Source organism: Panicum virgatum, chromosome 3N (genome assembly GCF_016808335.1).
Source record: "Panicum virgatum strain AP13 chromosome 3N, P.virgatum_v5, whole genome shotgun sequence".
NCBI lineage: Eukaryota > Viridiplantae > Streptophyta > Magnoliopsida > Poales > Poaceae > Panicum > Panicum virgatum.
Window position 1 is genome coordinate 1,026,669 of NC_053147.1, and position 27,869 is coordinate 1,054,537.

General features: G+C 46.5%; 1 protein-coding gene across 4 annotated transcripts in view; it reads left to right on the forward strand.

Annotated features, from left to right (window-relative positions):
- LOC120663489 (proteasome adapter and scaffold protein ECM29-like) overlaps positions 1–27,862 on the forward strand; it is a 32,666-nt gene extending 4,804 nt beyond the window's left edge. Inside the window, exons 3-35 of one of the 4 annotated variants that reach the window (XM_039942315.1) lie at positions 1,566–1,655; positions 1,793–1,929; positions 2,012–2,102; positions 2,231–2,313; positions 2,397–2,503; positions 2,640–2,792; positions 3,293–3,357; positions 3,499–3,586; positions 3,747–3,825; positions 3,908–4,016; positions 4,771–4,830; positions 5,965–6,083; positions 11,712–12,087; positions 12,169–12,353; positions 12,445–12,514; positions 12,861–13,011; positions 13,108–13,277; positions 13,355–13,696; positions 14,215–14,382; positions 14,469–14,762; positions 15,441–15,617; positions 21,216–21,479; positions 21,926–22,024; positions 22,127–22,311; positions 22,415–22,750; positions 22,888–23,041; positions 23,148–23,258; positions 23,384–23,551; positions 24,087–24,213; positions 24,829–24,987; positions 25,121–25,224; positions 25,337–25,396; positions 27,417–27,862. In XM_039942315.1, coding sequence (XP_039798249.1) covers positions 1,566–1,655; positions 1,793–1,929; positions 2,012–2,102; positions 2,231–2,313; positions 2,397–2,503; positions 2,640–2,792; positions 3,293–3,357; positions 3,499–3,586; positions 3,747–3,825; positions 3,908–4,016; positions 4,771–4,830; positions 5,965–6,083; positions 11,712–12,087; positions 12,169–12,353; positions 12,445–12,514; positions 12,861–13,011; positions 13,108–13,277; positions 13,355–13,696; positions 14,215–14,382; positions 14,469–14,762; positions 15,441–15,617; positions 21,216–21,479; positions 21,926–22,024; positions 22,127–22,311; positions 22,415–22,750; positions 22,888–23,041; positions 23,148–23,258; positions 23,384–23,551; positions 24,087–24,213; positions 24,829–24,987; positions 25,121–25,224; positions 25,337–25,396; positions 27,417–27,620 — 5,085 coding nt within the window. In that variant the 3' untranslated portion in view covers positions 27,621–27,862. Of the gene's footprint in view, positions 1–1,565; positions 1,656–1,792; positions 1,930–2,011; positions 2,103–2,230; positions 2,314–2,396; positions 2,504–2,639; positions 2,793–3,292; positions 3,358–3,498; positions 3,587–3,746; positions 3,826–3,907; positions 4,017–4,770; positions 4,831–5,964; positions 6,084–11,711; positions 12,088–12,168; positions 12,354–12,444; positions 12,515–12,860; positions 13,012–13,107; positions 13,278–13,354; positions 13,697–14,214; positions 14,383–14,468; positions 14,763–15,440; positions 15,618–21,215; positions 21,480–21,925; positions 22,025–22,126; positions 22,312–22,414; positions 22,751–22,887; positions 23,042–23,147; positions 23,259–23,383; positions 23,552–24,086; positions 24,214–24,828; positions 24,988–25,120; positions 25,225–25,336; positions 25,469–27,416 lie in introns of those variants that run through there. The other 3 variants (XM_039942316.1, XM_039942317.1, XM_039942318.1) reach the window with 3 other exon arrangements.
- Positions 27,863–27,869: the final 7 nt, after the last annotated feature.

Genomic DNA, 27,869 nt, shown 5'->3' on the forward strand with positions numbered 1-27,869 from the left:
GGCGCAACCGCGGGCGCGGGCAAGCGCGCCATCACCAGCGCGGCCGTCGCGGGCGTAGGCAGGGGCGGCACAGCAGGAAAGGCGGATCCGGCGGCCGGGGCGGCGGCGGCGCCCTGGGGCAGCCACGCGCTGGGGGCGGCAGCCTACGCCGGCGAGGGAGGCAGCGGCCCGCGTGGGGTCCCGGGGCGCGACGACCTGTGCGGCGGGCGCGACGGCCTGCGCGGCGTGTGCGTCGGGCGCGACGGCCTGCGCGGCGGCGAGGGAGGCAGCGGCCCGCGCGGCGGGCGCGACAGCCTGCGCAGCGTGCGCGGGGCGAGGGAGGTGGCGGCCCGCACGGCCTGCGCAGTGTGGGCGGCGGGCATGGCACGACTGCCTGCGGGGCGTGCGCGGCGGGCGCGACGGCGGCCTGCGCGGCCTACGCGGTGTGCGCCCGCGCGGCCTGGACGAGCTTGGCCTCGAGGTCCCGCAGCATCTCTTGCGCGCGCTCATGCGCGGCCAGAGGATTGGCGGCAGGGGCGGCGGCCGGCGTGCGCCAAGGGGCGGCAGGGCAGGAGCCAGCCGGGGCGGTGGCGCCCAGGGCAGCAGCCAGCTGGAGTGCCGCGAGCTGCTGGTCAGGAGGCGCGGCATCGGGCTCGCCATGGCCACGGGCTGAACCAGGGCGGAACCAGCAGGAGGAGCATCACGGGCGGGTCCAGTGGCATTGGGCCCGCCATGGCCACGGCCGCGGCATGGGAGGGCGCGCGGATCTCCATCTTGGCCCGCAACCTCGGCCGCCTCAAGAAGGCGCGCGCCGCCATCCAGCGCGAGTCCGGCCGCGGCGACGTCGGCGTCCACATGGCCGACTTGCGGGACGCGGACGCCGTGGCGCGCGCGCTCCGGGAGGCCGGGCCCGTCGTCTTGCTGGGCGGCGGCAGAGGCAGGCCACGTGCGTGGCGCTTGGAACAGAGGAGCAGAGGCAAGAGCGCCCTCCGTGTCCACGGCTCCCGCGCTCGCGGCCCCTGCCCCAGCAGCACCACCGGCGGCGGCGGCGGCGGTGGTGCTGCTGGGGCAGGGGCTGCGAGCGCGGGAGCCGTGGACACGGAGGGTGGCGGCGGGATCTCGCAGGGGCGCGAGGGCCGGCCGGGATCCCAGCAGCGGCCGAGGCAGTGTACCCGGCGCCGGCGGATCGGGGCCAAACGGCCGGAGCAGGGAAGGTGGCGGCCGGAACAGGGGAGGAAGAGGGAAGGGGAGGGAAGGAGGAGAGGGGATGGGAGAAGGAGGAGGAGGCCGGCGGCGCAGGCGGCCGGCCGGCCATGAGCCGGCGGCGGCGGCTGCTGCTGGCAGCTCGGGAAAGAGGAGAGAGATGAGAGACCTAGGCTAATGATACCATGGAGGAGGGAAATAATGGATGTATTCCTTCAAACTCTAGAAGGGTGGGATATATAGATCCTATACATGGGCCTCTAGATGGGCCTCTATACATGGGCTCACATATACACAACACCTTTGTTAATCTCTAATTTTATCTAGAGCTGCTTCACCATTTCTGCAAAAGATAACTGTATCCGCTTACCGCTTTGTACCAGGAGAAAGGAAACATTGCGCCTGATTTCTTGACCAATATATCAAATGTTCCAGCTCAGCATCAAGGGATCATCTTGAGACTTGTGACAAAGGTTTGTCATGTCCCTACTGGAGTGATCGCATTTTAACAAGCTGTGAAGTATTTTATCTGCCTTTTTGCCCTGGTGTGCGTACATTCTATAGCACTTGAGCATTTTTCCCTTCTGAATTTTCTTCTATTGTCGGCCAGGCTATCAGTGAATGTAACATACATAAGGTGGATGACGCTATTGCTTCAAAATATCAAGCAATAACTGAATCCAATGACGGTCTAGTATTTGCTGACTTCTGCTTCCATACATTATTGTATCAAAGACCATCTCAGGGGTATGTATTCCTTGCTAAATTGAGTAAAATGTACAGAACAAATTTTGAGACTTGGATATTTGAATGCTGTCAAATTCTACAGTATTGGATGTCCATCAGGACTTTCAGTTGCACAATCAGATCGTGTTACTGGAAAACTACCACTAAAAGGCGACATACTTGCATCAAGAAAGGTAATACAAAAAATGTGTAATCATGTCTGCACTGGACAAGCGCACATACACATTTTAGTTGTTGAGTGTACTGCCTGCACAATGCACCTGGCCTTCTCATGGTTGAATTTTTTGTTCAATCTCTTCAGCTAGGAATATTGAATGTCATTGAAGCTATGAACTTTGCACCTGAGATTGTCTACCCGCTTTATTTATCTGCTGCTTCAGATAGGTATTCCATTTCAGAATTTTGTCTAAAATATATCGGAATTTTTATGTGGATCGACAATGATGCTAACCACTGTTTCAACGTAGTCAAGAATCAGTTTCTAGGAAAGGAGAGGAGTTGTTAAAGCGCAAAGTTTCAACTGTGAATTTAGAAGATCCCAACCTCATCAAGAAACTGTTCACACTGTTCAATGGTATGCAGTTTCTACTTTTTAGGATCTTGATCGATGTGGTTTCAATTTCAACCCCTTTGCTTTTGCTCTCTCTCAATTTGTGTATAAATATTCTGTTTCGAGCCTTGCTATCTGATAATGTTTTCTGGTGAGGCAGGTTCCGTGGGTGCAGAATATATAGCTGCAGAGCTGAAAGTTTCCCCAGCACATGCTTCATTGCGTATGCGGCTTATGGGTGTTTTCTGCCGATCAATTGCTGCAGCGAATGCATTTCCACACACACTTCAATGTATCTTTGGCTGCATCTATGGTGTCCACTTTTGTATCCCTTTACCCCTTACTTTTCTTTTGTGTCTAATTGGTCTTGTCCCTTGTGTTATCCAATTGTTGCATTTTAATAAACTCTGTTGTTGGCAACTGTAGTCTTTCCATATTTAATATTTATATATCATTAATAAACTGCATCTCATTTGTTAATGTTTGTACCTTGTTTTGTTTGTTTGTCTCCCCTAGTCATATGAAATAAACTGCATTGTCTAACACAACATGCTATTCTACTCAAGGATCATGCTCATCTTGGTTCGTAAAGCAGTTTCATTGGCCTTGATGAGTTACTAATTGATCTTCATTATTATTGCTGTGAACTCGTTTTCCTGTGAACCTATTACCAATTACTCTATTTCTCCAGCTTACATTTAATTTATTATTAGAACCATCCTTTTTGCTGTTACAACAGGGCAATAATTAACTTCACAATTTATGTTTGTTCGTTAATTCATCTTATCTTTCATTGTACCTCTATGCCTGTAGGAAGTGGAACTACTTCAAGGCTGAAGCAGTTGGGAATGGAGTTCACTGTCTGGGTTTTCAAACATGTATGTGTACTTTGCATGTTCTAACAACGAATAGCTTAATTTTTAGCATTAGTGGCTTATTTTGTTCAAGCTTTTAGTTTTGCCACCTATGCTAATTATTTTACCATATTTTAAACTGATATGAATGGTGTAATAATTTAGGCAGTAACCGACCAGCTAAAGTTAATTGGTCCAGTTATCCTTAGTGGAATATTGCGCTCCCTTGATGGTTCTTCCACTACAGAGACAGGTCTTTGAACTACTTATCTGCCTTTTCTATTCATCTAAATGTGGTTTATCTTTGATTCCCCCACTCCCGCATCAATTACTTGGGAGTAGGATCTTTTTGATGACTAAGTTTCTGATATTGAATGGAGAAATATTGAACAGTTCGTTGATTTTCTCTCCAGATTCTACAGGTAGAGATACCAAAATATTTGCATACCAGGCTATCGGTTTGCTGGCTTCTCGAATGCCAAATTTATTCAGGCATGATATTTTCTTAAACTTTCATGGCTCTCATTTCATTGCGTTCTAATGAATGATTTTTTGCAACTCTATTCCACTGCAGCGATAAAACTGACATGGCTATAAGACTCTTTACTGCTTTGAGACTGGAGGATCAATCTCTTCGTCTGACGATTCAGGAGGCGACTACATCCCTTGCTACAGCATATAAGGTAACTCTTAAGGGCATGTTGCTTTCTCCAAAGTGTGCTTTCATGACCTACTGAAGATTTTTGCAGTGATGATTTTGAAATTTAATCAATTGATCATTCTGTACAGCCAATTATTTTGGTGGTTGATACAGCTTGAAATGCTAGCTTATTGTCAATTCAGTACATGGACAAATTGTAATGCTTCATGGTCAAAAACTTGCTACAATCAAGCTATGTGCTGGATTGGCAGCAATGACTTGTTTAAGCTTTGGTCTGTGCCTCCAAAAGGTTTAGTATGGACTTGTTACGCCTTTGGCATCCAGGTCAATTAAGGGGAATTTTTTGGATGTGAAGTTCATATTTAACCTTACTTGATTAATTAATATGAATTGCTTTGTTAATACTTAGGATTCAAAATTATACATCAATCCAATGGCATTTCATATTGTGTATTGGCAAGGCTTCATACGATTGCTCACAAGTAATATGTGAGCTTCGATACGTTATAATGCAGTTGGTTCATCTAGCAGGACACTCTAGCATGCACCTTAGGAATAGACAACCTAAAAACACAGATTTGCCACCATCCAGAACAGAACCAATACCAAGTGGATATTAGGTTTTCATTTATAACATTCTTGCATAGTTTGTTATTCTGTTTACTGCATCATGAGTTCATGACTCTACCATGATTTCTATGCATCTTATGTCTCCCCAGCTTTAATTGGAGAACTATCTTTTATCTTCATTGTCTTTTTCTTGGCCTTGATATCAGGGTGCTTCAATGATAGTACTGAAGAATCTTGAGGTGCTTCTTCTGGAAAATTGTGAAGCGGTAAAGTTGTTCTTTTCGTCATAGCTTCTCAAATTACTATCATGCTAAGCCTTTATCATCACGATTACATAGATGGTGTCATTATTGGTGATAGTTTGTGAATGCAGATATAATTACCTTTAGTGTGAGAGTTGCAATATCAAAATCTGAGTCCTTGCTTTAGGAAAGTACAGGAAACTCCATGCTGTATTTAGTTTAATAATAGATAAAAAATCATGAACCAGTTGTAAAGCTATTACTAATATAATGTGTGCCAGTGATATGCCAAACAACCAAGTTCATACAAATATAGAAGCACCTCAGCTCCACCAATCAGATTGATTTGCTGACCATCTCTTTAACTACTACTATTTTGATGCATAAACATGTTAGAAATTCAAAGAACTGCTCTCAAACAATTTCTGACCATCTCTTTAACAGTCCACGGCAAGTTTTTGGATTCTTGTTTTTTGTTCAAAAGCTCGATCCAAGGGGAGAGACGTCATGAGTGCATTGCCTGAATGGTCGAGAAATGGTACCCGGAAACTGGCTCTTACCTGTACGGGGACACTGCTGCCATACACTGGGTCTTTTTATTTTTGTGAACAAATTCATAGGCCCATACATTTGGGGGGGAAACACTGTAAGGGTCCTTATGTTGGTAGCCTCATACTGGAGGACTTACCAGCATGTTGTCCACACTAGTCTCACATTTATCTGTCTTTTTCAGGATGCGTGGTCACCTCTGTAAGAAGTCACATATTGATCCTTCAACTATGACTTGAAATCCGAATTTAGATCTCATCATTGGAGCAATTCTCCTCCACATTTTCTTAAGAAAAATGACAATGATGTGTTCTTAGCATGTGAATCGGTCATACTCTGTATAGGGAGTTATCACTGATGGCTCCTTTGGTCAATGGTCATACTCTGTATGGGGAGTTTTTATGGGGTGGCTATTTATTCTTGTGGTTTTATGATAGTTGGAACTCTTATGGATACATGGGCCTCCAGCATCATATTTTTTATTGCATCATTCCCAAATTGCAATATCTTTTTACCTCTAAGGGCCTAAATCCAATGGATGCTATGCTCTTAACTTGAACTTTATGTAGTTGTCTGATCTTAAATTCTTGTTATGAATTTTTCTTAAAGGAGGAAAGTGAGGTTCGGTTTTCTGCTATAAGATGGGCAACAACATTATATGGTACGCAGCACTGCCCAAGCCGGTACATTTGCATGACTGGGGCCTCAGATATGAAACTGGACATAAGGTTGGTTACAAAAGATTTATCTTGACACGATACTTTTCTCCACTTATACTACAAGGGCCACCCATCGTAATTTTTGTAGTCCACATCACTTTGTAAATATTTTTTCCACAAGAACCCCAAGTGTAAATTCCCTTCCCAAGACCCCATTTGGTGTGTGAGCTTTCTGCTAGAGGGAATATTCAGAGTGTCTTCCACCAAACCCTACAAGGGTGGGTAATATAATACCTGTACATGAGCCTCTAGATGGGCTTAACATATATACACCAACACCCCCCGCAGTCTGAACTACCGGCGCAGCGGAGTTCAAGATTGGAGAACAAAGAAAGCACACACAGGGGTAACATCACCCCGCAACCACAACTAGCCACTTGCTACGTTGAGGCTGGAGCGAAACTCCGAGAAAGTCGAGGAGGGGAGACCCTTGGTGAAGATGTCGGCAAACTGGGAGGTGGTCGGGACATGGAGGACCCGAACATCACCGATAGCAACCCGGTCGCGAACGAAGTGCAAGTCGATCTCCACATGCTTCGTCCGCTGATGCTGAACGGGGTTGGTGGAGAGATACACGGTGCTGACGTTGTCGCAGTAGACGAGCGTGCTCTTGGTGAGCGGGCTATGAAGCTTAGCCAAGAGCTGTCGTAGCCAGGACGTTTCCGCCACGCCGTTAGCGACAGCACGGTACTCCGCCTCGGCATTGGAGTGGGAGACAACCGGCTGCTGCTTGGACGACCAGGAGACAAGGTTGCCGCCGAGGAAGACGGCATAGCCGGAAGTGGAGCGGCGAGTGTCCGGACAACCAGCCCAGTTAGCGTTGGTGTAGACAACAAGCTCAGCACAGGGAGATCGGTGAAGAACCAGGCCGTAGTCAACTGTGCCACGGACATAGCGGAGGAGACGCTTCAGCGCAGCAAGATGTGACTCCCGGGGATCATGCATATGAAGGCAGACCTGTTGGACGGCATATGTGAGGTCCAGCCTGGTGAAAGTGAGGTACTGCAAGGCACCAGCAAGACTCCGGTAGGCAGTAGGATCAGCCACGGGATCACCCATATCAGCAGACAGCTTCGCATGAGTGTCGACAGGAGTGGAACATGGCTTGTAATCAGTCATCCCAGCCCGCTCCATAATATCAAGTACATACTGCCGCTGGTGAAGGAGAAGGCCGGAAGGGCGAAGCTCAACAGTAACACCTAAGAAGTAATGGAGCTGACCAAGATCCTTCATAGCAAACTCCTGATGCAGAGACGAGATGATGCGCTGAAGCAACTGCTGACTGGAGGCTGTGATAACAATGTCATCAATATAGAGCAGTAGATAGGCAGTCTCATCCCCACGACGGTAGATGAACAGAGAAATGTCAAACTTGGCCTCTGTGAACCCTAATGTCAGCAAGAACGGCAAATCGAGAATACCAAGCCCGAGGAGCCTGCTTTAGACCATAGAGAGACTTGTTGAGCCGGCAGACTATGTTCGGGCGACTGGAATCCACAAATCCCGCTGGCTGACTGCAGTAGACTGTCTCTGATAAAGTGCCATGGAGGAATGCATTCTTCACATCCAGCTGGTGCACAAGCCATGAGCGAGAGAGAGCAAGTGAGAGGACCATGCGCACAGTAGTAGGCTTCACCACTGGACTGAAGGCCTCATCATAGTCCACACCAGGCCGCTGGGTGAAACCCCGGAGAACCCAGCGAGCCTTGTAGCGATCCAGTGTACCATCAGCCCGACGCTTATGCGTCCAGATCCACTTACCAGTGACCACATTGCAACCAGACAGACGCGGCATGAGGTCCCACGTCTGGTTGGCAAGAAGAGCCTCGTACTCCTCTTCCATCGCGCGACGCCAGTGAGGATCCGCCAGGGCGTCGCAGACAGATGAGGGTACCAGAGAGATCCGCGGCGCTCTCTCGGTGGCGGAGAGAGTCGCGGGCCGAAGAACCCCAGCCGCCCGCCGAGTCACCATGGGATGAATATGACCAGGGTCCCGATGGATGACGGGGGGTGGTACACTGCTGGCTCGACACGAGAGCGAGTTGGTGGAGGCGGTGGTGGCGACGGCTCCGTTGTACTGTGCGCATGGCGCGCTGGAGTCTCCGGGGCCGGAGTCGGAGATCGTGGATCCGGCGCCGGTGTCGGCACCGAACGACGCCGGTACACCTGCACCGGCTGAGCGTAGCGTGCAGGGAAGCCTGGGTCCGTGCGTGGCGCCGCAGGAGGCACCGGGGCCGCGCGTGGTGCGACAGAAGGCACCGGGGCCGCGCGTGGCGCAGCAGAGATCACCGAAAGCGGTGTCGGTGTACCAGGAAAACCTGCGGGAAAAGAACAGACAAAAGTGGCTGAACCATCAGGCGAAAACATGGACTCCAACTCGTGGTCAGGGGCAGAAGTAGAGGAGCTGGAGTATGGAAAATCCGACTCGTCAAACACAACATGTCGAGCGGGGCGCCAGCTTGTGAGGAGCAGTGGCGGAGATGTTAGGGTAACATGCGCACCTGAAGACACGAAGGTGATCGTAGCTAGGAGGGGTACCGAAAAGAGCGTGGTGTGGAGTGGGAGCAGGGGAGGCCGTGGACGGAAGGCGGTTGAGCAAGTAGGTGGCGGTGTGGAGACTCTCAGCCCAGAAGCAGGGAGGCAGAGAGGCCTGGATCAGAAGGGTGCGCATGACGTCGTTCGTGGTGTGAATCATCCGCTCAGCCTTGCCGTTTTGGGGAGAGGTATACGGGCAAGACATACACAGCTGAACACCCCGAGAGAGAAAGAAAAAACGGGAGGTGCTGTTATCGAACTCACGTCCATTGTCACACTGGACGGACTTAATGGTGAGACCGAACTGAGTAGACACCCAGGCAAAGAAGTGGAGGGTGGAAAAAGTCTCAGATTTGGTGCGCAAAGGAAAAGTCCAAGAGTAATGAGAGAAATCATCAACCACCACCAGATAGTATTTATAACCAGAAATGCTGGGTACAGGAGATGTCCACAGATCACAGTGAACAAGATCAAAAGCATGTGTCGCATGCGACGACGAAGTAGAAAAAAGAAGTCTAACATGACAACCTAGCTGGCACGCATGATAGAGGTGCTCAACGGGGGCCCTAGTACAAGGAACATTTGTACTACGACTAAGCTGAGCCAAAACATCGCGGCCGGGGTGATCAAGTCGGCGGTGCCAAGTAGTGGAAGAAGAAGTCGCGGCCAAGGCAGCTGACGAAGAAGAGGTCGAAGGCGGAGCTGCGGAAGTAGGAAGACGAAGAGTGTAAAGGGGCCCCGAGCTGTCACATCGGAGGAGCGGACGCCGGGAAGCCGAATCCTTCACAGTAAGACCAAAGGAGTCAAATTCGACGGAACAAGAATTGTCAGCTGTAAACTGGCGAATGGATAGAAGGTTATGAATCATCTGAGGAGCAACAAGAACATTGGGAAGACGAAAAGAACCAGAAGCAGAACCCACGGAGGTGACAGGAAGACAAGATCCATCACCAACCATGATAGAGGAAGAACAAGAAGGATGTGGGGGTCGGACAAAAGAAAGAATACCAACATCTGGGGTGGTGTGGAAGGAGGCACCCGAGTCAGCGATCCACTCGGTGCTGACCGACGGTGTCAGCTCCATAGTGCTGAAGGACTGCGCCAGCGCGGCCTAGTCCCACCCCCAGGCCAGGTCGGAGGCTGGCTGGGCTGAGCTGGTGGAGTGCAGGACGGCGCGAACAGGGGAGCAGCACTGGTGAATATGGCCACCGGCTGGAGCTGAGTAGCGGCGCCCGTGAACTTGGCCGCTGGCTGGTGCTGAGGACGAGGAGCTCCCCTAGGCCCTGGAATGGCCACATCGAGATGCGCCCTGATCATGGGTTGTTGATGGATGGCCATGGCACACCAGCAAGAGCAGGAGCAGGAGGTGTGGGTGTGCTCCGACGACCGGTACCACCACCACATCCCCCTCGCCGTGGCCCGGGGGGAGGAGCACCAGGAAGAGTGGTGGCAGGCGGGGCAGAGGAGCTCGGTGGAGTTGCATCGAGCGCCGTGGAGGAGGCGGAAGTGTCGGTGAAGTCGACGATTGGCTGCCAGTCGGAGGAGATGAAGAGGTAGTGCTCCGCCTCGGCGACCTGGCGAGCAAGAGCATCTGCCGCAGCACGCTCGCGCTCCCAAGTGAGTGCGGCTGAGCGTACATGCTCCTGGGCCGCCGCAGCCTCAGTCTTGGCGGCGAGGAGGGCTGCGGCAAGGGCGGAGTCGGCCGTAGCGACCCCAGCGGGAAGCGGTTGCTTGCCCGCAACGATGGCAGCGGTCCGGTGGGCATCCCGGAGGAGGAAGGGGCCACCAGGAGGAGGAGCGGCGCCAGCGTGGGGAAAGGGAGCGACGCCCAGGCTGGCTGCGCCATGCAGGGCAGCGGCAGTGGGCAATGCGCCCGCGGGGGCCAGGCCGGCCGCGCCCACGGCACCTTCGGCGGCCAGGCCGGTCACGCCTGCGTCGCCCTCGGTGGCCAGGCCGGCCGCGCCCCGGTGGCCAGGCCGGCCGCGCCCCGGTGCCCAGGCCGACCGCGGCCGCGGGCGGAGGCGGCGGCGGATCCGCGACGGCGGCGGTCGGGGCCAGCCCGCCCTCTGCGGCGGCGCCCAGGCCTGGCGCGCCTGTGGCTGCAGCGAGGGCGGCGGCGGGACGCCAGGGGCCGCACGCGTTTGCAGGGGCAGGGGCAGCGGGCAGGGCAGAGGCGGCGGGCTCGGGCGACGGATCTATGACGGCGACGGCCAGGGCTGGCGCGCCAGCGGCGAGCCGCTAGCGTTAGGGGCAGGCGGGAGGGAGGAGGAGAGGGGCGGGGGCACCGGCGGCCAGCTAGCCATGGTGGCGGCGGCTGGAGGAGGAGGTGGGGAGAGAAGCAAACCCTAGGCTGCTGATACCATGCTAAAGGGAATATTCAAAGTGTATTCCTCCAAACCCTAGAAGGCTGGGTAATATAGTAGCTGTACATGGGCCTCTAGATGGGCCTAATATATATACACCAACACTTTCAGCACTGGGTTCACCCTTTTTAAGTTTCCTAACATCAATTGTGATAACGTGGTTTGTGCTTTTAGTATCTGTGACTCTTTAGTGTCCGACTGCTGCTTACATTGTATGCTCAGCTGTATATCCTGGCATGTCATGGTGGCATTCATCTGTCTTCCTAAACTATGCATGCAATTAGCATTTGTTTTTTAGGAAATATTGCAATAGCAAATTGAGTAATAAGAGTTTATTGTCCTTTTATGAGGTGATGCTATATATTGTCGTAGACTTGCTATCATACTTGTCAGTCAGTAAAACCGTTAGATTGAATTCCGATTGTAAAACATACTGGATCAATAATTGTTCACCTGACTCAATGTTGTAAAAGTCCTCTTGCTGATCTCAGGAAGTGCTTCTCATGTCCTCTAGATGCATAAAAGTAGCGACTTCCTTCAGTTCTGACCTTGTCAAATGAATTGAGAATAGTTGATGATCTTGCTTTGGCATTTGGTACCATGCACGTATCCTACTATGCTGAAGAAATTTCTCGATTATGATTCTGATACATTAGCACATCTCTTCAGGGCATGCATTTTATAAGTTATTTATGTTTAACAATTTATATCCTTCACTTATTTGGTTGTGTTGTCCCAGGGAAATGGCTCTAGCTGGTCTGAATCTTCTAAATGATGCGAGGCAATCATCTGCGGGATCTGCTGATTTCAAATATCCTAATGTTACAGAGATGCTAAATTATATCTGCCATCAGAGACCACAGTTGTTATGTTCTGATGACCAGACAAATGGAAAAATGCTTTTTGCTTCAAAAACATTTCTTTCAATGATCAAGTTTCTGATGAAGTGCTTTGAGTCTAGTGATAGCCCAGATCTTGTGCAAGACGATCCATCTCATTCCCCGGTAGCAAAAATGTGTATCATCTTAGAAAATGCCATGTCATATGAAGGGTCTAGTGAACTGCATGCATTGGCCTTGAAGTCATTGGTTGATCTTTACTCTCGTGAACCAAAGGTTTCTGCTTGATGTCATCTATTAAAAGAAACTTCATGTTTTCCTCAAACTGTTTTAAATTTATCGTTTCATAACTTCCAGATGGTGTCATTGCGGTATGCAGACCGCATAGAGTGGCTAAGAGGTCTATTGGGTCATGTTGATTCTGATGCTCGTGAAGCTGCCTCGCGTCTGCTTGGTATTGCTTCTTCAACTCTTTCAAGCTCTGTCGCACTAACTCTTCTGTCCGAACTCACTTCAACACTTAATCAAAACCGCCCAACAAGGTATGAAAATGAAAATTTCAACACTGGTGCCATGTCCTTTGTATTGCCATGTAACATTTAATTCATGTGGCTATTTGATGAATTGTGCCAGATTTGAAAATTACCATGGAGTGTTATGTGCGATTGGATATCTAACTGCTGGTTGTTTGAAGCAATCTTATGTACGTTCATCTTGCTTCCATCCTCCTAACTTTGTAGTTTGTTGTTACTGATTTTTTCTTTGTTTGCTGTTTCCTTATATGAAATTTAGCACAGTTTCTTAAGTTGCGAGCCAAACTAGATTGAACCTGTCTGAAACACTTGTACAAGTTGGGCATAAATATCCAATTTCTAAGTGTTTTGAGTTAATTTTGGCCACTTCACAAGTTTGAGTGTCTATGATTCAGTCAATTTGGCTGCCATCTTATCGCCTTAGGAAACTTTGTTTGAGTACATCATTTATGAACACCTATTTTTCTATATTTTTCGATTTAGTTTGATTTGTTGTACTGATGAGTGAATGTGCAGATACCTGAAGAAATGGTAAAAAATGTAGTTGATATTCTTGTAAAAGTTGTTGACTCTGAAGGTTCGGCATTAGCATCCGTTGCAATGGTATCTCTTGGTCATATTGGTCTCCGTTGTGTGCTGCCTTCCATCAACCAAAACTCTTCAACAGGTTAAACTTGCTATTCAGATCTCTACTGCATATGAGCTATGCTATCCAGTATCCACGATCTGTGATGTTATTTATTTTAATTACATTTGCCTGCAGGTGCTCTATTAACTATTCTGCATGAAAAGCTGACTAAGCTGCTTTCTGAAAATGATACTAAGGCTATTCAGAAAATTCTGGTATCATTGGGGCACATATCTTGGAATGAGATGTCCTTTCTGCACCTTAATAATGCATTGGACTTGATTTTTAGTCTTTCACGTTCTAAGGTAGCGGCACAAAACATCAAACTTTGCAGCTAACATAATACTATTCTTTGAAATATATTAAAATTATGCTTGTTCAGGTAGAAGATGTTCTTTTTGCTGCTGGGGAGGCTCTATCTTTCATATGGGGAGAAGTTCCTGTGACAGCAGATGTGATACTGGAGACAAACTTTGTTTCCCTTTCCCAGGCAACAAACTACCTTACTAGTGATGTGCCTCTAGTCTCGAGTAACTCCTATGAAAGAAGTGGTTGTGAAGAAGCACACGGAATGGCCCGAGAAGAAATTATTAAAAAGTTGTTTGAGACACTAATTTTTAGCAGTAGAAAAGAAGAACGATGTGCCGGTACTGTCTGGTTGGTCTCTCTGACAATGTACTGCGGTCGACATCCGAAGATCCTAGAACTACTTCCGCAAATCCAGGTCTGCCAATCAAGATTAAGATACATAGATTATTACAGAGCTCATACATTTTTTTACTTTTATCTATACTACCACAGTGCATAATCTGTAGATCGCCATATCATGCAGATTGACCTGTATGATATGTTAGTGATAGTAATCTACAGTGTCATAGACATGGAAGCTAACTTTAGCATAGTTAGGCATGGAAACTAACTTTAGTAAGTGCATTGGGCATGTACCTGCCAGTCCACTTAAACCTGCACTAGCTTTTGATTTAATTGGAACTTCGGACTAGGTTTTACATGTCACTCTATGCCTGAATTTAAAAATTGCCCTTTAGTGTGGTGCCAAAAAGGATAAATCATCTTTTCATTGAAGTGAGCTGAACGGTTTTTGCATATACTGTTGAAATGTATATCTTCTCTTCAGCTAGCACAGTTCTTGCTTTGGGGTGCTAATACTCTTACATTTGAAGCTTTCTTCCCACCAGAGTTTTTCCACCTTGTTGACAAATGTAGATGCCGTTTCTTTCACAGGAAGCTCTTTCGCATCTTCTTGGTGATCCAAATGAGCTTACACAAGATTTGGCATCCCAAGGCATGAGCATTGTGTACGAGCTTGGTGATGCATCTATGAAAGAGCAGCTTGTTCATGCTCTTGTGAACACACTGACTGGCGCCGCAAAAAAGAAAAAAGCTATTAAGGTGCATGATTTTCTCGATGTATGTTTTATCCCTAGGTGATTATGCTTTGATTCCAAGGTATTTATGTTTTATTGCACTCGCATTAGTTGATGGAGGACTCTGAGGTCTTTCAAGACGGTGCAATTGGCAATAATCCTACTGGAGGGAAACTTAACACCTACAAGGAGCTGTGCAGCCTTGCCAATGAGATGGGGCAACCTGACCTCATATACAAGTTCATGGATCTAGCTAATTATCAGGCCACTCTCAATTCCAAGAGGGGTGCTGCTTTTGGATTTTCCAAGATAGCCAAACAAGCTGGCGAGGCACTTCAGCCTTATCTGAATGCCTTAATTCCTAGGCTTGTCCGTTACCAATACGATCCTGACAAGAACATCCAGGTATCAAAGCGTGCACTCCCATTACCATATCTGCCATCTTCTATGTTTCTTATTTCTTTTTCTGTTCGGCCAAAACTAAATTGCTTGGTTGAGTGACATAATTTTGTGAAATTACATATGACCAAGTAATCTCATATAAGAAACTGAGGCACTAACCAAGTATATGATTCCCCATTTAGCTCAACTAGTTAAACTTAACTTTATATTGATTTCATCAATTTAGTAATAAGTTATCCATGTTCACATACTGGTTTGTTAGACCCTGAAAAGTTTGAGCTTATAACTTAACAACTGTATTTCAGCATTGTGATAGTTATATTATACTGCTATATACTTTTCTATCCTGTAATCAGATTGCGGATAAGATTGCCTCAGTTTAATTCCAGTTGTTTAGAAAACCTCTATTAAATTTAGTTAATTGCTGCATATATTTCGCATGTAACTCATTAAGATTAGCTTTCTACCACGATGATAGCTTTCTAGTAATCAATGCGCACCCTTGCACAATCTAACTATTTATGGAATCTACTAAGTTCTCACAAAGTTTTCTGGCTGTCATTGATATCAATAAATACTATTTTAATATTTTATCTTATTATGCCATAACATATTTCTTAATAAGTTCATAGCGCATTTCCTCCGAGGCACTGAGCTGATAGTCCCGGTTGCACGTTTTAGGATTCAATGGCACACATCTGGAAGTTAATTGTCTCAGATCCCAAAAAAGCAATAGATGAACATTACGATTTCATAGTAGAGGATTTGTTGGTTCAATCTGGATCAAGGCTTTGGCGCTCACGTGAAGCATCCTGTCTTGCACTTGCAGACATCATCCAAGGTCGAAGATATAGTCAGGTAATCGATCATTTTGTTAGATGTATATGTGTATCTTGTAGTTTCCCCATTGTATAAGGGGTTTTGTGTATATTTCCCAATACATGTACATGTATATATTCGGGCCTAGAGCTCTTATGATAAATACAAGTGCTATTCATAACATGGTATATAGAGCCAAAATTTAGGGTTAGGGTTCTTTTTCTCTCTCCCTTGTCTTCCTCTCCGCACGACGCACTTGCGTGCAATTCATCGGCTACCTCGTTGAGCAGCTTCCCCAAAGGATCGATTGGGTGTCGCGGGATCCTCTGTCCGCTCGTTCCGCCCGATTCATTGATCCTCCGCCCGCCAGAGTCGCCACGCAGGGACGCGCCCTCGCCTCGCCGCCGTTCGCTGCCTCGCCGGAATCCGCGCGGCCGCCGTCGAGATCCGCTCTGCCGGAATCCGCGCGCCAGCCGCCGGAATCCGCTCGCCCGCAGCCGAGATCTGCGGCCCACTCGCCGGGACGCGCCGCCGCCGCCGCCGGAATCCGGCGTCCGCGCCGTCCTCCCGCCCGCTGGGAGTCACCCGCGTGCCAGTTTTTCCCTTGGACGCGCCACGCCGGGACGGGCCGCCGGCTTCCTCGTGATCCTCTGTTCTGCGGCTTGCTCTGAGCCGCGCAGAGGTAAGCCTCGTGATCCTCTGTTCTGCGGCTTGCTCTGAGCCACACAGAGGTAAGCCTCCATTGTAAAAAAAAAGAAGACAGAGTTGTGATCTGGTGGCTGTTGTCAGCTAGTTTTGTCGCTTTATTTTGCCCCGGGCTCGTCAGTAGGGTACTCAAAAAAAAAAAACTGCTGCTGCCGCCGCCGCTTTCATTTGCGCTCTCGCCGTCGACCGCCGCTTTTTCTTTGCACTCTCGCCGTCGCCCGTTGCTGTTTGGAATGTCGTCCTCTTCCGTTCCGTCGTCTGGTGGTGTGCAGATTATGCGATGTCCGGTGCTTTTCAATGGCACCAACTATCGCGACTGGGTTCCTCGTCTGCGCTGGCATATGCATGGTCTTCGTCTTTGGGAGTTTATTACTGGTGATATATCCTGCCCATCTCCTGTTGTTCCTGTCAAGCCTACTATTCTTGATAAAGCTACTGATGATGTGAAGACAAAGATGCTTAATGATTATGATGCTAGTATGGAGTCCTATACATCTCAGTTTGCTGCATACATGACATGGTTGGATGAGGATGCTCGTGCTGGTGCTGTTCTTGCTGCTAGTATGGAGGAGCAGATTTCTACAGATATTGTTGGTTTTGAGCATGCACATCAGATGTGGGCTTTTCTTCGTGAGCGTTATGAGCCTACTGGTCAGTCTACCTATATTGCTGCTCTACGTCAAGAGCAGCTCTTGCGCCAGGGTGATTCTACAGTTGATGATTTCTATGCTCAGATGTCTGCAGTGTGGTGTCAGCTTGATTCTATTGGTCCTCCACTATCACCCAGTACTTGTGACTCGTGTAAGGCTCAGAAGGTTGCTCTGGAGACTAGGCGCACTTATGACTTTTTGAGTCGTCTTCGTGATGAGTTTGAGCAGCTTCAAGCTCAGTTGGTCTCTCGTGTGCCTTGTGTTTCTCTGATGGAGGCTCTTGTTGCTGTTCGTAATGAGGAGCTTTGTCTTCGTAGTGCTGGTCTATTGCAGTCTTCGTCTTCTTCAGTATTGGCTGCCCGGTCTTCTTCGTCTACAGCTGTCACCCCTCCACCTAAGGCGCCTCTTTCAGCAGCGTCTTCTTCTGAGGGAGGAGGGGGTGGTCGTCTTCACTGTGACTATTGTGGTAAGAAAACCCATGTGGAGGCATTTTGCTTCAAGAAGAAGAAAGATCAGTCTCGCCGAGGTGGTAGTGGTCGTGCTTCACAGAGTACAGGTAGTGCTGGTGGTTCTGATACTGGAGGCACTCAGCGGAGTTCTACTGGTTCTGAGACACAGGAGATGCTCATGTTGCTTCGTCGCCTTGCTGCCTCTGCGCCATCGGGAGCTACTGGTTCTGTTACTCAGTCCTCTGCACAGTCAGATGCTGCTACTGCTTCTCAGTCTTCTTCAGGTAATTTTCCTTGGATTCTAGATTCTGGTGCTTCTTTTCATATGACTCCTTATCGCACCAGTCTTTCTTCCATTAGTACACCATCTATTCCTATCACTGTTCAAACTGCAGATGGATTGTCTCTCTCTGTTGCAGGGCAGGGAACTCTTTCGTCTCCCTCTTTTCATGTCCCTGCTGTTTCTTATGTTCCCAAACTAACCATGCAGTTTATCTCTGCTGGCCAGCTCACTGATCATGGTTGTCGTGTTATCCTTGATTCTGACTCTTGTTGTATTCAGGACCGCATGGGTCTCCTGGTTGGTACTGGCCCTCGTCGGCGTGATTCTCAGCGTCTTTAGGAGCTTGACTGGCTTCGTCTTCCTTCCGCTGCCTCTGCCAGTCTTGTTGGGTCTGCTGCATCTACGTCATTCACATCATCTTTTGCTCAGTGGCATCATCGCTTGGGACATCTCTGTGGCTCGCGTCTGTCTACGCTCGTTCGTCGTGGTCTTTTAGAGTCAGTCTCTGGTGATGTATCTCTAGAATAGTGTCAGGGTTGTCGTCTAGGAAAACAACTCCAACTTCCATACTATTCTAGTGATTCGGTGTCGAAACATCCTTTTGATCTTGTTCATTCTGATGTATGGGGTCCGGCTCCCTTCGTTTCGAAAGGAGGCCATAGATATTATATCATTTTTATAGATGATTTTTCTCGCCACACATGGGTTTACTTTATGAAAAATCGTAGTGAGGCTTTGTCTATCTATAAAAATTTTGCAACCATGATTCGTACTCAGTTTGATACACCTATTAGGGTCTTTCGTGCTGATTCTGCTGGGGAGTATTTATCTAGAGCACTTCGTCAGTTTCTTTCTGAGCAAGGCACTCTTGCTCAATTCTCTTGTTCTGGTGCTCATGCTCAGAATGGTGTCTCTGAGCGTAAGCATCGTCATTTGCTTGAGACTGCTCGTGCTCTTATGATTGCTTCTTCTATTCCACCTCATTTTTGGGCTGAAGCTATTTCCACTGCCACTTATCTGATTAATATTCAGCCCTCATCCTCTCTTCATGGTGGGATTCCGTATGAGCGTCTTTGTGGCAAGCTTCTTGACTATTCTTGTCTTCACATTTTTGGATGTGTGTGTTATGCGCTTCTTGCACCTCGTGAGCGCACTAAGCTAACCGCTCAATCTGTTGAGTGTGTTTTCTTGGGATATAGTGCTGAGCATAAGGGGTATCGTTGTTGGGATCCTGTTGGCCGTCGGATAAGGGTTTCACGGGATGTCACCTTTGATGAGTCTCGTCCTTTTTTATCCTCGTCCTTCTCCTGATGCTTCTCATGCATCTGTCATTGAGCCACTCTCTTTCCTACTGTTTCCTGATACTCCTATTGCCCCTCCATACCTAGTGCCTTCTTTTAAGGTTTCTGTTGAGTCTCCCGTAGTTCCTTCACCTGTGGAGCCTTCTTCTATGGCTCCTTCATCTGTGGTCCCTTCTTTTTCGGAGGATATTCCACCGGTTCCTGTGGGCACTGCTTATGACAGTAAACCTCCTGTCACACGTATTTACACACGTACTCGGCGCGTTGCGAAACCATCTTCTGATGTGCCATCTCCTTCTGATGAGCCATCTACCTCTGTTGCACCTTCTCCTCTTGATGATTCATCTTCTTCTGATGTATCATCTCTTCCTGATGAGACAGCTTCTGCTGTGGGTTCTACACGGTATGCTCTTCGTGATCGGCAGTCGATTCGGCCTCCTGATAGGCTTGGATTTGCTGGTACTGTTCTTTCTAAGCCTATTTCTTATCGTGATGCCATTCATCATCAGGAATGGCAGCATGCTATGGCAGAGGAGATTGCTACTCTTGAGCGCACTGGCACATGGGATCTTGTTCCTATTCCCGCACATGTCCGTCCTATCACTTGTAAGTGGGTTTACAAGGTTAAGACCCGCTCTGATGGTTATCTTGAGCACTACAAAGCTCGTCTTGTAGCGCGTGGTTTTCAGCAAAAGCATGGTCGGGACTATGATGAGACTTTTGCACATGTGGCTCATATGACCACGGTTAGCACTCTCCTTGCTGTGGCTTCTGTTCGTGAGTGGTCTATATCTCAGCTTGATGTGAAGAATGTCTTTCTTAATGGTGAACTCTCGTGAGGAAGTGTATATGCAGCCGCCACCTGGGTATTCGGTCCCTGAGGGTATGGTGCCTCAAGCAAGCTCCTCGTGCGTGGTTTCAGCGTTTTGCCTCTGTGGTCACTGCTGCTGGCTTTTCTGCCAGTACTCATGATCTTGCGCTCTTTGTTCACACTTCCTCTCGTGGTCGGACTCTTCTCCTTCTCTATGTTGATGACATGATCATCACAGGAGATGACCCTCAGTTTATTGCCTTTGTGAAGGCACGTCTCAGTGAGCAGTTTCTTATGTCTGATCTAGGTCCTCTACGTTACTTTCTTGGGATCGAGGTTTCTTCCACACCTCAGGGTTTTTATCTATCTCAAGAAAAGTACATTCAGGATCTTCTTGATCGTGCTTCTCTCACTGACCATCGTACTGTGGAGACTCCCATGGAACTTAATGTTCATCTTCGTGCCACTGATGGGGAGCTTCTTGCAGATCCCACTCGTTATCGTCATATTGTTGGGAGTCTTGTCTATCTTGGTGTTATTCGTCCTGATATCTCATATGTTGTACATATCCTGAGTCAGTTTGTGTCTGCTCCCACTCAGCTTCACTATAGTCATCTCCTTTGTGTTCTGCGTTATCTTTGTGGGACCATATCTCGTCGCTTGTTCTTTCCGTGCTCCAGCTTCTTACAGCTTCAGGCATATTCTGATGCTACTTGGGCTAGTGATTCCTCTGATCGTCGATCTCTTTCTGCTTACTGTGTTTTTCTTGGTGGTTCTCTCATTGCTTGGAAGACTAAGAAGCAAGTAGCAGTTTCTCGTTCGAAGGCAGAGGCTGAGTTGCGAGCTTTGGCTCTTGTGACAGCAGAGGTTACTTGGCTGCTGTGGTTGCTTGAGGATTTTGGTGTTTCTGGGCCGACTCCTCTTTTGTCTGACAGTACAGGTGCCATCAGCATTGCTCGTGATCCGGTGAAGCATGAGCTTACTAAACACATTGGTGTTGATGCTTCATATACACGAGCACAGGTACAAGATGATGTTATTACTCTTCAGTATGTGCCTTCAGAGCTTCAGTTGGCAGATTTCTTTACAAAGGCACAGACCAGAGTTCAGCACATGTTCTATCTCCAAACTCAGTGTCGTTGGTCCACCTTGAGTTTGAGGGGGGGGTGTTAGATGTATATGTGTATCTTGTAGTTTCCCCATTGTATAAGGGGTTTTGTGTATATTTCTCAATACATGTACATGTATATATATTCGGGCCTAGAGCCCTCATGATGAATACAAGTGCTATTCATAACACATTTATCCGTGATGTTATGGAAATTTTGGTTAGTTCACTATTTCGTTTGACACAGCCTATATTAAAGTGTCTATATGAATCTGGCTAGTTTCCTTTCTGAGCAAATTATAACTCACCTTTTTCTTTACTGGTCTTAAGGTTTCAAAGCATTTGAGAAAAATATGGACAACCGCCTTTCGTGCAATGGATGACATAAAGGAAACTGTGCGGAATGCTGGCGACAGTTTGTGCCGAGCCGTGAGCTCATTGACAATTAGGCTTTGTGATGTGTCACTAACTTCTACTTCTGATGCAAATGAGACAATGAACATTGTACTGCCATACTTGCTTTCTGAAGGCATACTCAGTAAAGTTTCAAGTGTTCAAAAAGCCTCAATTAGTTTGGTGATGAAGCTTGCTAAGGTATATTGATGGTAAAACTTGGCAAGTTGAGCTGCATATTTGCCTTGATGTGTTGTATATATATTTTTGAGTGAAAGACAGTAGGAGAATCCCCTATGGTATTTTAATTATACACACACATGCATGCATGCACGCGCACACGCACCCACGCACGCACGCAGAAGTGCTCTCGAGCGCTAACCACAATACAATAAACATAGAAGAGGAAGAAAGAGGGCAGAAATAGATAAATATAAGTTATATTGTAGATTTAGTATTTTACTAAAATTTATGGTAGTTTTTCTCAACATATGTGTTTTAACTTTAACATATTCAGTAAACAAAATATCATAGCACCTTTTTCTCTATGCATTTCATAGGTTAATATCCTATGCTTATGAAGCTACCATCTCCAATTTAATACACTAAAGGGTTATTCTTAGCTTATGACTTCCTAATGTCTTTAGGGTGCTGGGCCTGCCCTTCGGCCTCATCTGGCAGAACTTGTTTGTTGTATGCTTGAATGTTTGTCAAGTCTGGAGGATCAAAGGTTGAATTACGTCGAGGTATGCTAATTTTGTTTCCCTTTTATAAGGACCGGTGGTGATGATGTTCATGTGTATATCTCATGGATGCTTTACTTTACTCACTCCTGTATTTGGATCAAGATGCATGCAGGAAATGCTGGCATCAAAACAGATAAGCTTGAAAGCTTGCGGATAGCTGTGGCTAAAGATTCTCCAATGTGGGAAACCCTTGATATATGTATAAAAGTTGTTGACAAGAATTCACTTGATATATTGGTTCCTCGCCTGGCCCAAATGGTTAGGTCATCTGTTGGTTTAAATACAAGGTTAGGTTTGCTTGTACCATAAATCTTATTCATGATAGCATCAAATGCTGCATTTCTCACAACTTCAATCATATGGTCTCATTCATTTTCTGTCTGATTTCAGAGTTGGTGTTGCTAGCTTCATCACCTTGTTGGTACAGAAGGTCATGATTGACATCAAACCATTCTCAACATTGTTACTGAAGTTACTGTATAGTGCTGTTCTGGAGGAAAGGAGTTCAGCAGCAAAAAGGGCCTTTGCGTCCTGTTGTGCTACTGTTTTGAAATATGCTAGCCCTTCCCAAGCTCAGAAGCTTATTGAAGATACTACCTCTCTGCATTCTGGTGGGAAAAATGATCAGTTATCTGGTGCAATTCTTATTAAAGCCTACTTGAGCAATGCAGCAGATATTCTTGGTGGATATAATGCAGTGGTTGTCCCTGTAATTTTTGTGTCAATGTATGTGAAGGACACATTTATTAACCTTGCATTTTTCTTTACTTCTGACATTAATTTTAGATGTTTATAATGCTTTAGTTCATGATCGTATAAATACAAGAAACTTTCCCATGTGTATAAACAGAACTTCTTTTCAGATTTGATGATGACAAAGACACCAGTGTCTTATATGAAGAACTTTGGGAGGATATTCCTAGTAGTGAAAGAGTAACCCTAACACTGTATTTACCAGAAACTGTATCTCTTTTGTGTAATTGCATGTCATCATCATCATGGGCTGGTAAAAGAAAGGTACAGTGTCTGTTTCATAATTTCCTGTCCATATGCATATCAGATTAGTAACAGTTAACATTCCTGTAGCTTGTAATATGCTTATTGTACATCCTTATCCTTGCAGTCAGCCAAGGCTACGAAGAAGCTATGTGATGTTCTTGGACAATCTGTTTCAGCTCACCACCATAATGTTCTCGAATCACTTTTGAAAGAATTGCCTGGTCGATTCTGGGAGGTATCTCACTCTCACGCTACCCTTCATTTGTTCATGTAATGATAACTGGGTGGCCTGCTTATACATTTTTTGGACCTTTATCGATTCTTGATACATTCATTTTGTTTCCTTATATTTTTCAACAGGGAAAAGATGCTATTCTGGATGCACTGGCTTCATTGTGTTCTTGCTGTCATGCCGCTATAAAAGCAGAAGACTCCAGCTTGCCAAGTGGCATACTAGATGCTGTTTGTGCTGCATGCAATAAGAAAACAAAACTGTACCGGGAAGCAGCTTTCTTGTGTTTACAGAAAGTATTTTTCTTCTTCATTCCTCATCTAATTATTGAACCCTTACCTTTTGTTACTTAATAGAATGCCGTTCGACTGTTACTTAATGGTAATTATCGAACTTAGGTTTTTCATGAAGGTTGTAACTTAATCATGTTAAAAGTATTTCAATAATTCTCAACAGGCGAGTCCTGGGAAAAAGCTTTCAAGAACAATTGTGAAGTAGCCTGAAGCATCTATCAGATCCTTTTAAACCCTTAACTCAAAGCATCCTAGGGAGATACATAATATATTCTTCTGGTGAACCGTGCTATATGAAATTTGATCAATTCTTTTAACATTTTTAGACAGTAGATATATACATGAACTAATTCTTTTAACATTTTGAGACAGTAGATATATACATGAACTAATGATTCCCAAAAGAGACACATTCTCCTATTGTGCCATTTTATGAGCACATGTTTTGTAATTTGATGGCCTATAGGCTATTCTTAGATAATTTTATAATTGGTACCATGTACTTAGGTTTTTTCTTTTTTCTTTCATCACTTTTCAGGTGATCACAGCATTCAGAGATCCAGAATTTTTCAATATTGTTTTTCCTATGCTGTACAAGGTTTGCAAACAATCTGTAATTTGTAAGGCAAAGGGTTCATCTTCAACTACTACATCTGCTGGTGCTGGTCGGTTGTCATTTTGAGCTCCTTTAATGCATTCAGCTAGTGGCTATGCTTAAATTACAATTCTTGTAATCATGCAAGAAACATCCCTTCTGTCTGATGCGCTCTCACAATTATGGATGTTATGTAGGCAACACCAATTTTGACTCCCAAGGACCTTTTCGAGAATAGCTTGATAAGGCACCTCCACAATAATACATTCATACCCTCCATGTAATGCATAGAGAGACTTTATTTACTAAGAGAGACATAGGATTAAAATGGACGTTATGAAATGTTATTGTAAGACAGGGGATAGGAGAGAATAATGGCTTGTATTCCTCCAAACCCTAGAAGGGTGGGATATATAGATCCTATACATGGGCCTCTAGATGGGCCTCTATACGTGGGCTCACATATACACCAACAGTTATTACTCTAATTGATAAAATTTACTAACACTGATTGTCTATCTTAATAAATTGGGAAGTTGCAGACACAGAGAACTGCAATACTTGATTAGATAATTCTATGCTAACCTTATGTTATAGTACACATGCGATCATATTATATAATGCTCAGCTATTTCTCTGAGTTCTCCTACTTTTATAGCTTTTGTGCATGGCTTCTTTTCTACAGAACAAGATGAAGGCGAAGGTGCCTCCGTTTATCTAGATAAAGTGCTCAATTGTGCCATGTCTTGCATCAGCGTTGCTTTTCCTCATGATATTATCAGTCAAAAGAAAAATGTTTTAGAAGTAATATTGAATTCTCTCTCACCTGAGGAGAGTTGGCAGGGTATGACTTTCAATGCAAGATCTGTAATATATTCTGCACAGCATAGAATACTTTTCTTTGAGTTCGTTGAAAAATTATTTATCTTTGATGCTTGAAAATTGTCAGTTTAATGCTTATATTTTTTCATGAACAGTTAAATTGTCATCCTTCTCATGTGTCAAAGAGTTGTGCAGCAAGTTTCAGAGTTCTGATGATAGTGACACATGGCCTCAAGACACAGCTTCCTTGGTTCAGGAGGTATTCCTATACTCCTATAGTTTGTGAGGCTTTATATTCCGCTTTTGCATTTTCTCTCCTTTTTCCATTACTCCTGACAAGCCTTTTATTTATTTATTTATTTGTTTTCCAGCTATTTCATTTGGTGTCGGCAAAAGTAGTAGACTCCATACGCTTAATTAAGATTGCTCAGGTGATTTTCTATATATCTTTCCTGCGCGCTACCTGATGTTGTGATATATTTTCATAGCACTTTTACTATAAGGTAACATATCATCTTCCTACTATTGAATAACTGACATTGGCATTCGATATATTATGTTCAGTCCTATATGTTTATAGAATGAAAGCAGTAAATATTTTGATATTTCAGTTGTGGGTGTTTAATGCATGGTTTAGCAGTCTTCTTGATGTAACGCTGTCTATGCTTGCTTGTGGCCATGAATGATGAGAAGAATGATCATAATCTCACTTTCGCTCAGTGAAACTGAAGTGTGCTTTTGTAGCTCCAAAGCACTGAAGTTCTGTAATTTACTTGTGATGGATTGTCATGGGTCAAACAAGCATTTTCAAACCAATAATTAGCAAAATGTCTAGGTACTTCATGTGAGAAGCCTTTAAGAAAGCAAGATTATTTCCTATATAAAAAAAGCAAGATTATTGTTGCAGATAATTCATTCAGGTGACCGATAGTGTCGGTACCCTACAACTGGGGTACCCACTCCTACTGTGCCAAGACTCGCGTAGTTATCCGTAATTACGCCCTAAAGAGCTGAGCAGCCGGACTCCTGGGTTCCGACTCCATCTCACCGGACCAACGGTCCCGGACCCGCTTCTCGTTCGGGGACGGGTCCGGTGTCACCACGTGTCCCAAAGGTGGAAATGCTCAGCACCTGTGGCCGCGGACCCGGATCCCCGCAGGTGGGTCCGGGTCCTCCACGTGCCATCCGGACTCCCGCAGATGCGTCCGGGGCCTCCACGTGCCTATCCGGACCCCCCGTGAGCTCTCGGCTTAGCCAGCTGCTCGGGAGGGGTCCGGAGCCGCCACGTGTCACGCAGACGCGGGCGCGGGCGCAAGCCTTCCGCTGGAAGCTCCCTCACCCACCCGCATTAAGTGCGAGTGGTTGAGGCAGGCTCTGCTGCCGCTGGGCACGGGGCAGCTTTTGTCAGTCCACACTGTGGATCGCCAGTTACCGAGGCGGCTCGTCAGTTACCAAGTGCACGCTGCTACAGTGGACTGAGTCAGTAGTTCGGCGCTTCATCATGACCTCGACGCACGGCTGCAGAGGCTAGACTCTACTCCGACAGGACAGCTCAAGACCATCCCTGGTCAGAAGCTACGCACGGAAGCCGACGACAAGATCTCCGGATCTGAGGCATTGAAGGCCAAAATGTAGTTTATAATACATCGCCGGGTCCACATGTCGGGGCCCCGCTCAGTGTACGTGCTCCCCTTGGACATATAAAAGGGAGAGCACGCCCGCTAGAACACACAATCACCAGACAATCTCCAGACAATCACCAGACAATCTCCAGACAATCTCAAGCTCTTGCAACCTTCTCACTCTCGTGGGAAGGCAATACAACACACAGTGAATGTAGGGTATTACGCTCCGGCGGCCCGAACCACTCTAAATCCTGCTGTGTTCATCGTGTTCTTGAGTGGGATCGATCTAAGACCAGCTAACCCCCGAGTACACACCCTCAGGGCTAGGGCGGGTGCCATCCGCCACCCGGCTGTGGTTTGCAGCACCACCACAGATAGGATCCACTGTGTTTTTGTTAAGGTTAAAAAAAATGCCTATTACATTCCCACCTTTTCTTTTAATCTCCTTCTATGGTTCTTAATTACACACACCTGACGTGTAGCAAATCATGGAGGCTAAGTTAGTGACATTTTGAAAGACCAGCAATATGCTGGTACTGTTCCCTGCATGGCCATGGCCAGGAGCAGCTCCCAGTGATTGCTGGGGTAAGAAATGGCCAACAAAACTTGGTGTGTGTTTCTTTCCCAAATACTCATACCATATGTTAACATATAAGAATGGTGCAAGGCCTGTATGGAATCACCTGGGATAGTCCATAATATGAGGTTACATCCGTGTAGATGGTAAAATAGACCCGTTCCTGGAAATTCTGTTTAGTTTGTGATTAGCAGTTAGCCACCAGAGACAACCTTATTCCTCACAAGTTGACTCCTTTCCTCTTTGCAGGTCCATACTGCTGCTGCAGAGTGCCTTCTTGAGTTGAGCAAACTGTATAGAGACTTTCCATTGACGGACAGAACAGAGCCCAAGTTTGAGGATGAACTTGTCGAGCTCTGCGAGTCTGAAAAAAGTGAACAAGCAAAAACATTGTTGAAGGAATGCCTGGGCATCGTTAAAACTCTCCCTGGAGTAACCATGGCAACTGATTAAACGCACCTCTGCATGACATAAATCTACACCCCGACGAAATGACCCTCCTGAATTCTGTTGAGATTGTAAATTCATTCTTATATGCAAAATAGACTATAGTACAGAATCCTCAAGTTCTCCCTCCCTTTTTACGTTAAGAGGGTAGGACAAGAAAAGGTACACGCCTCTATTCATTTGCCCATTTCATTATCCGTGACATTGTGTTACATGTATATATGTCAGAAGCTCGAAGTTATCAGGCAGTAGGCA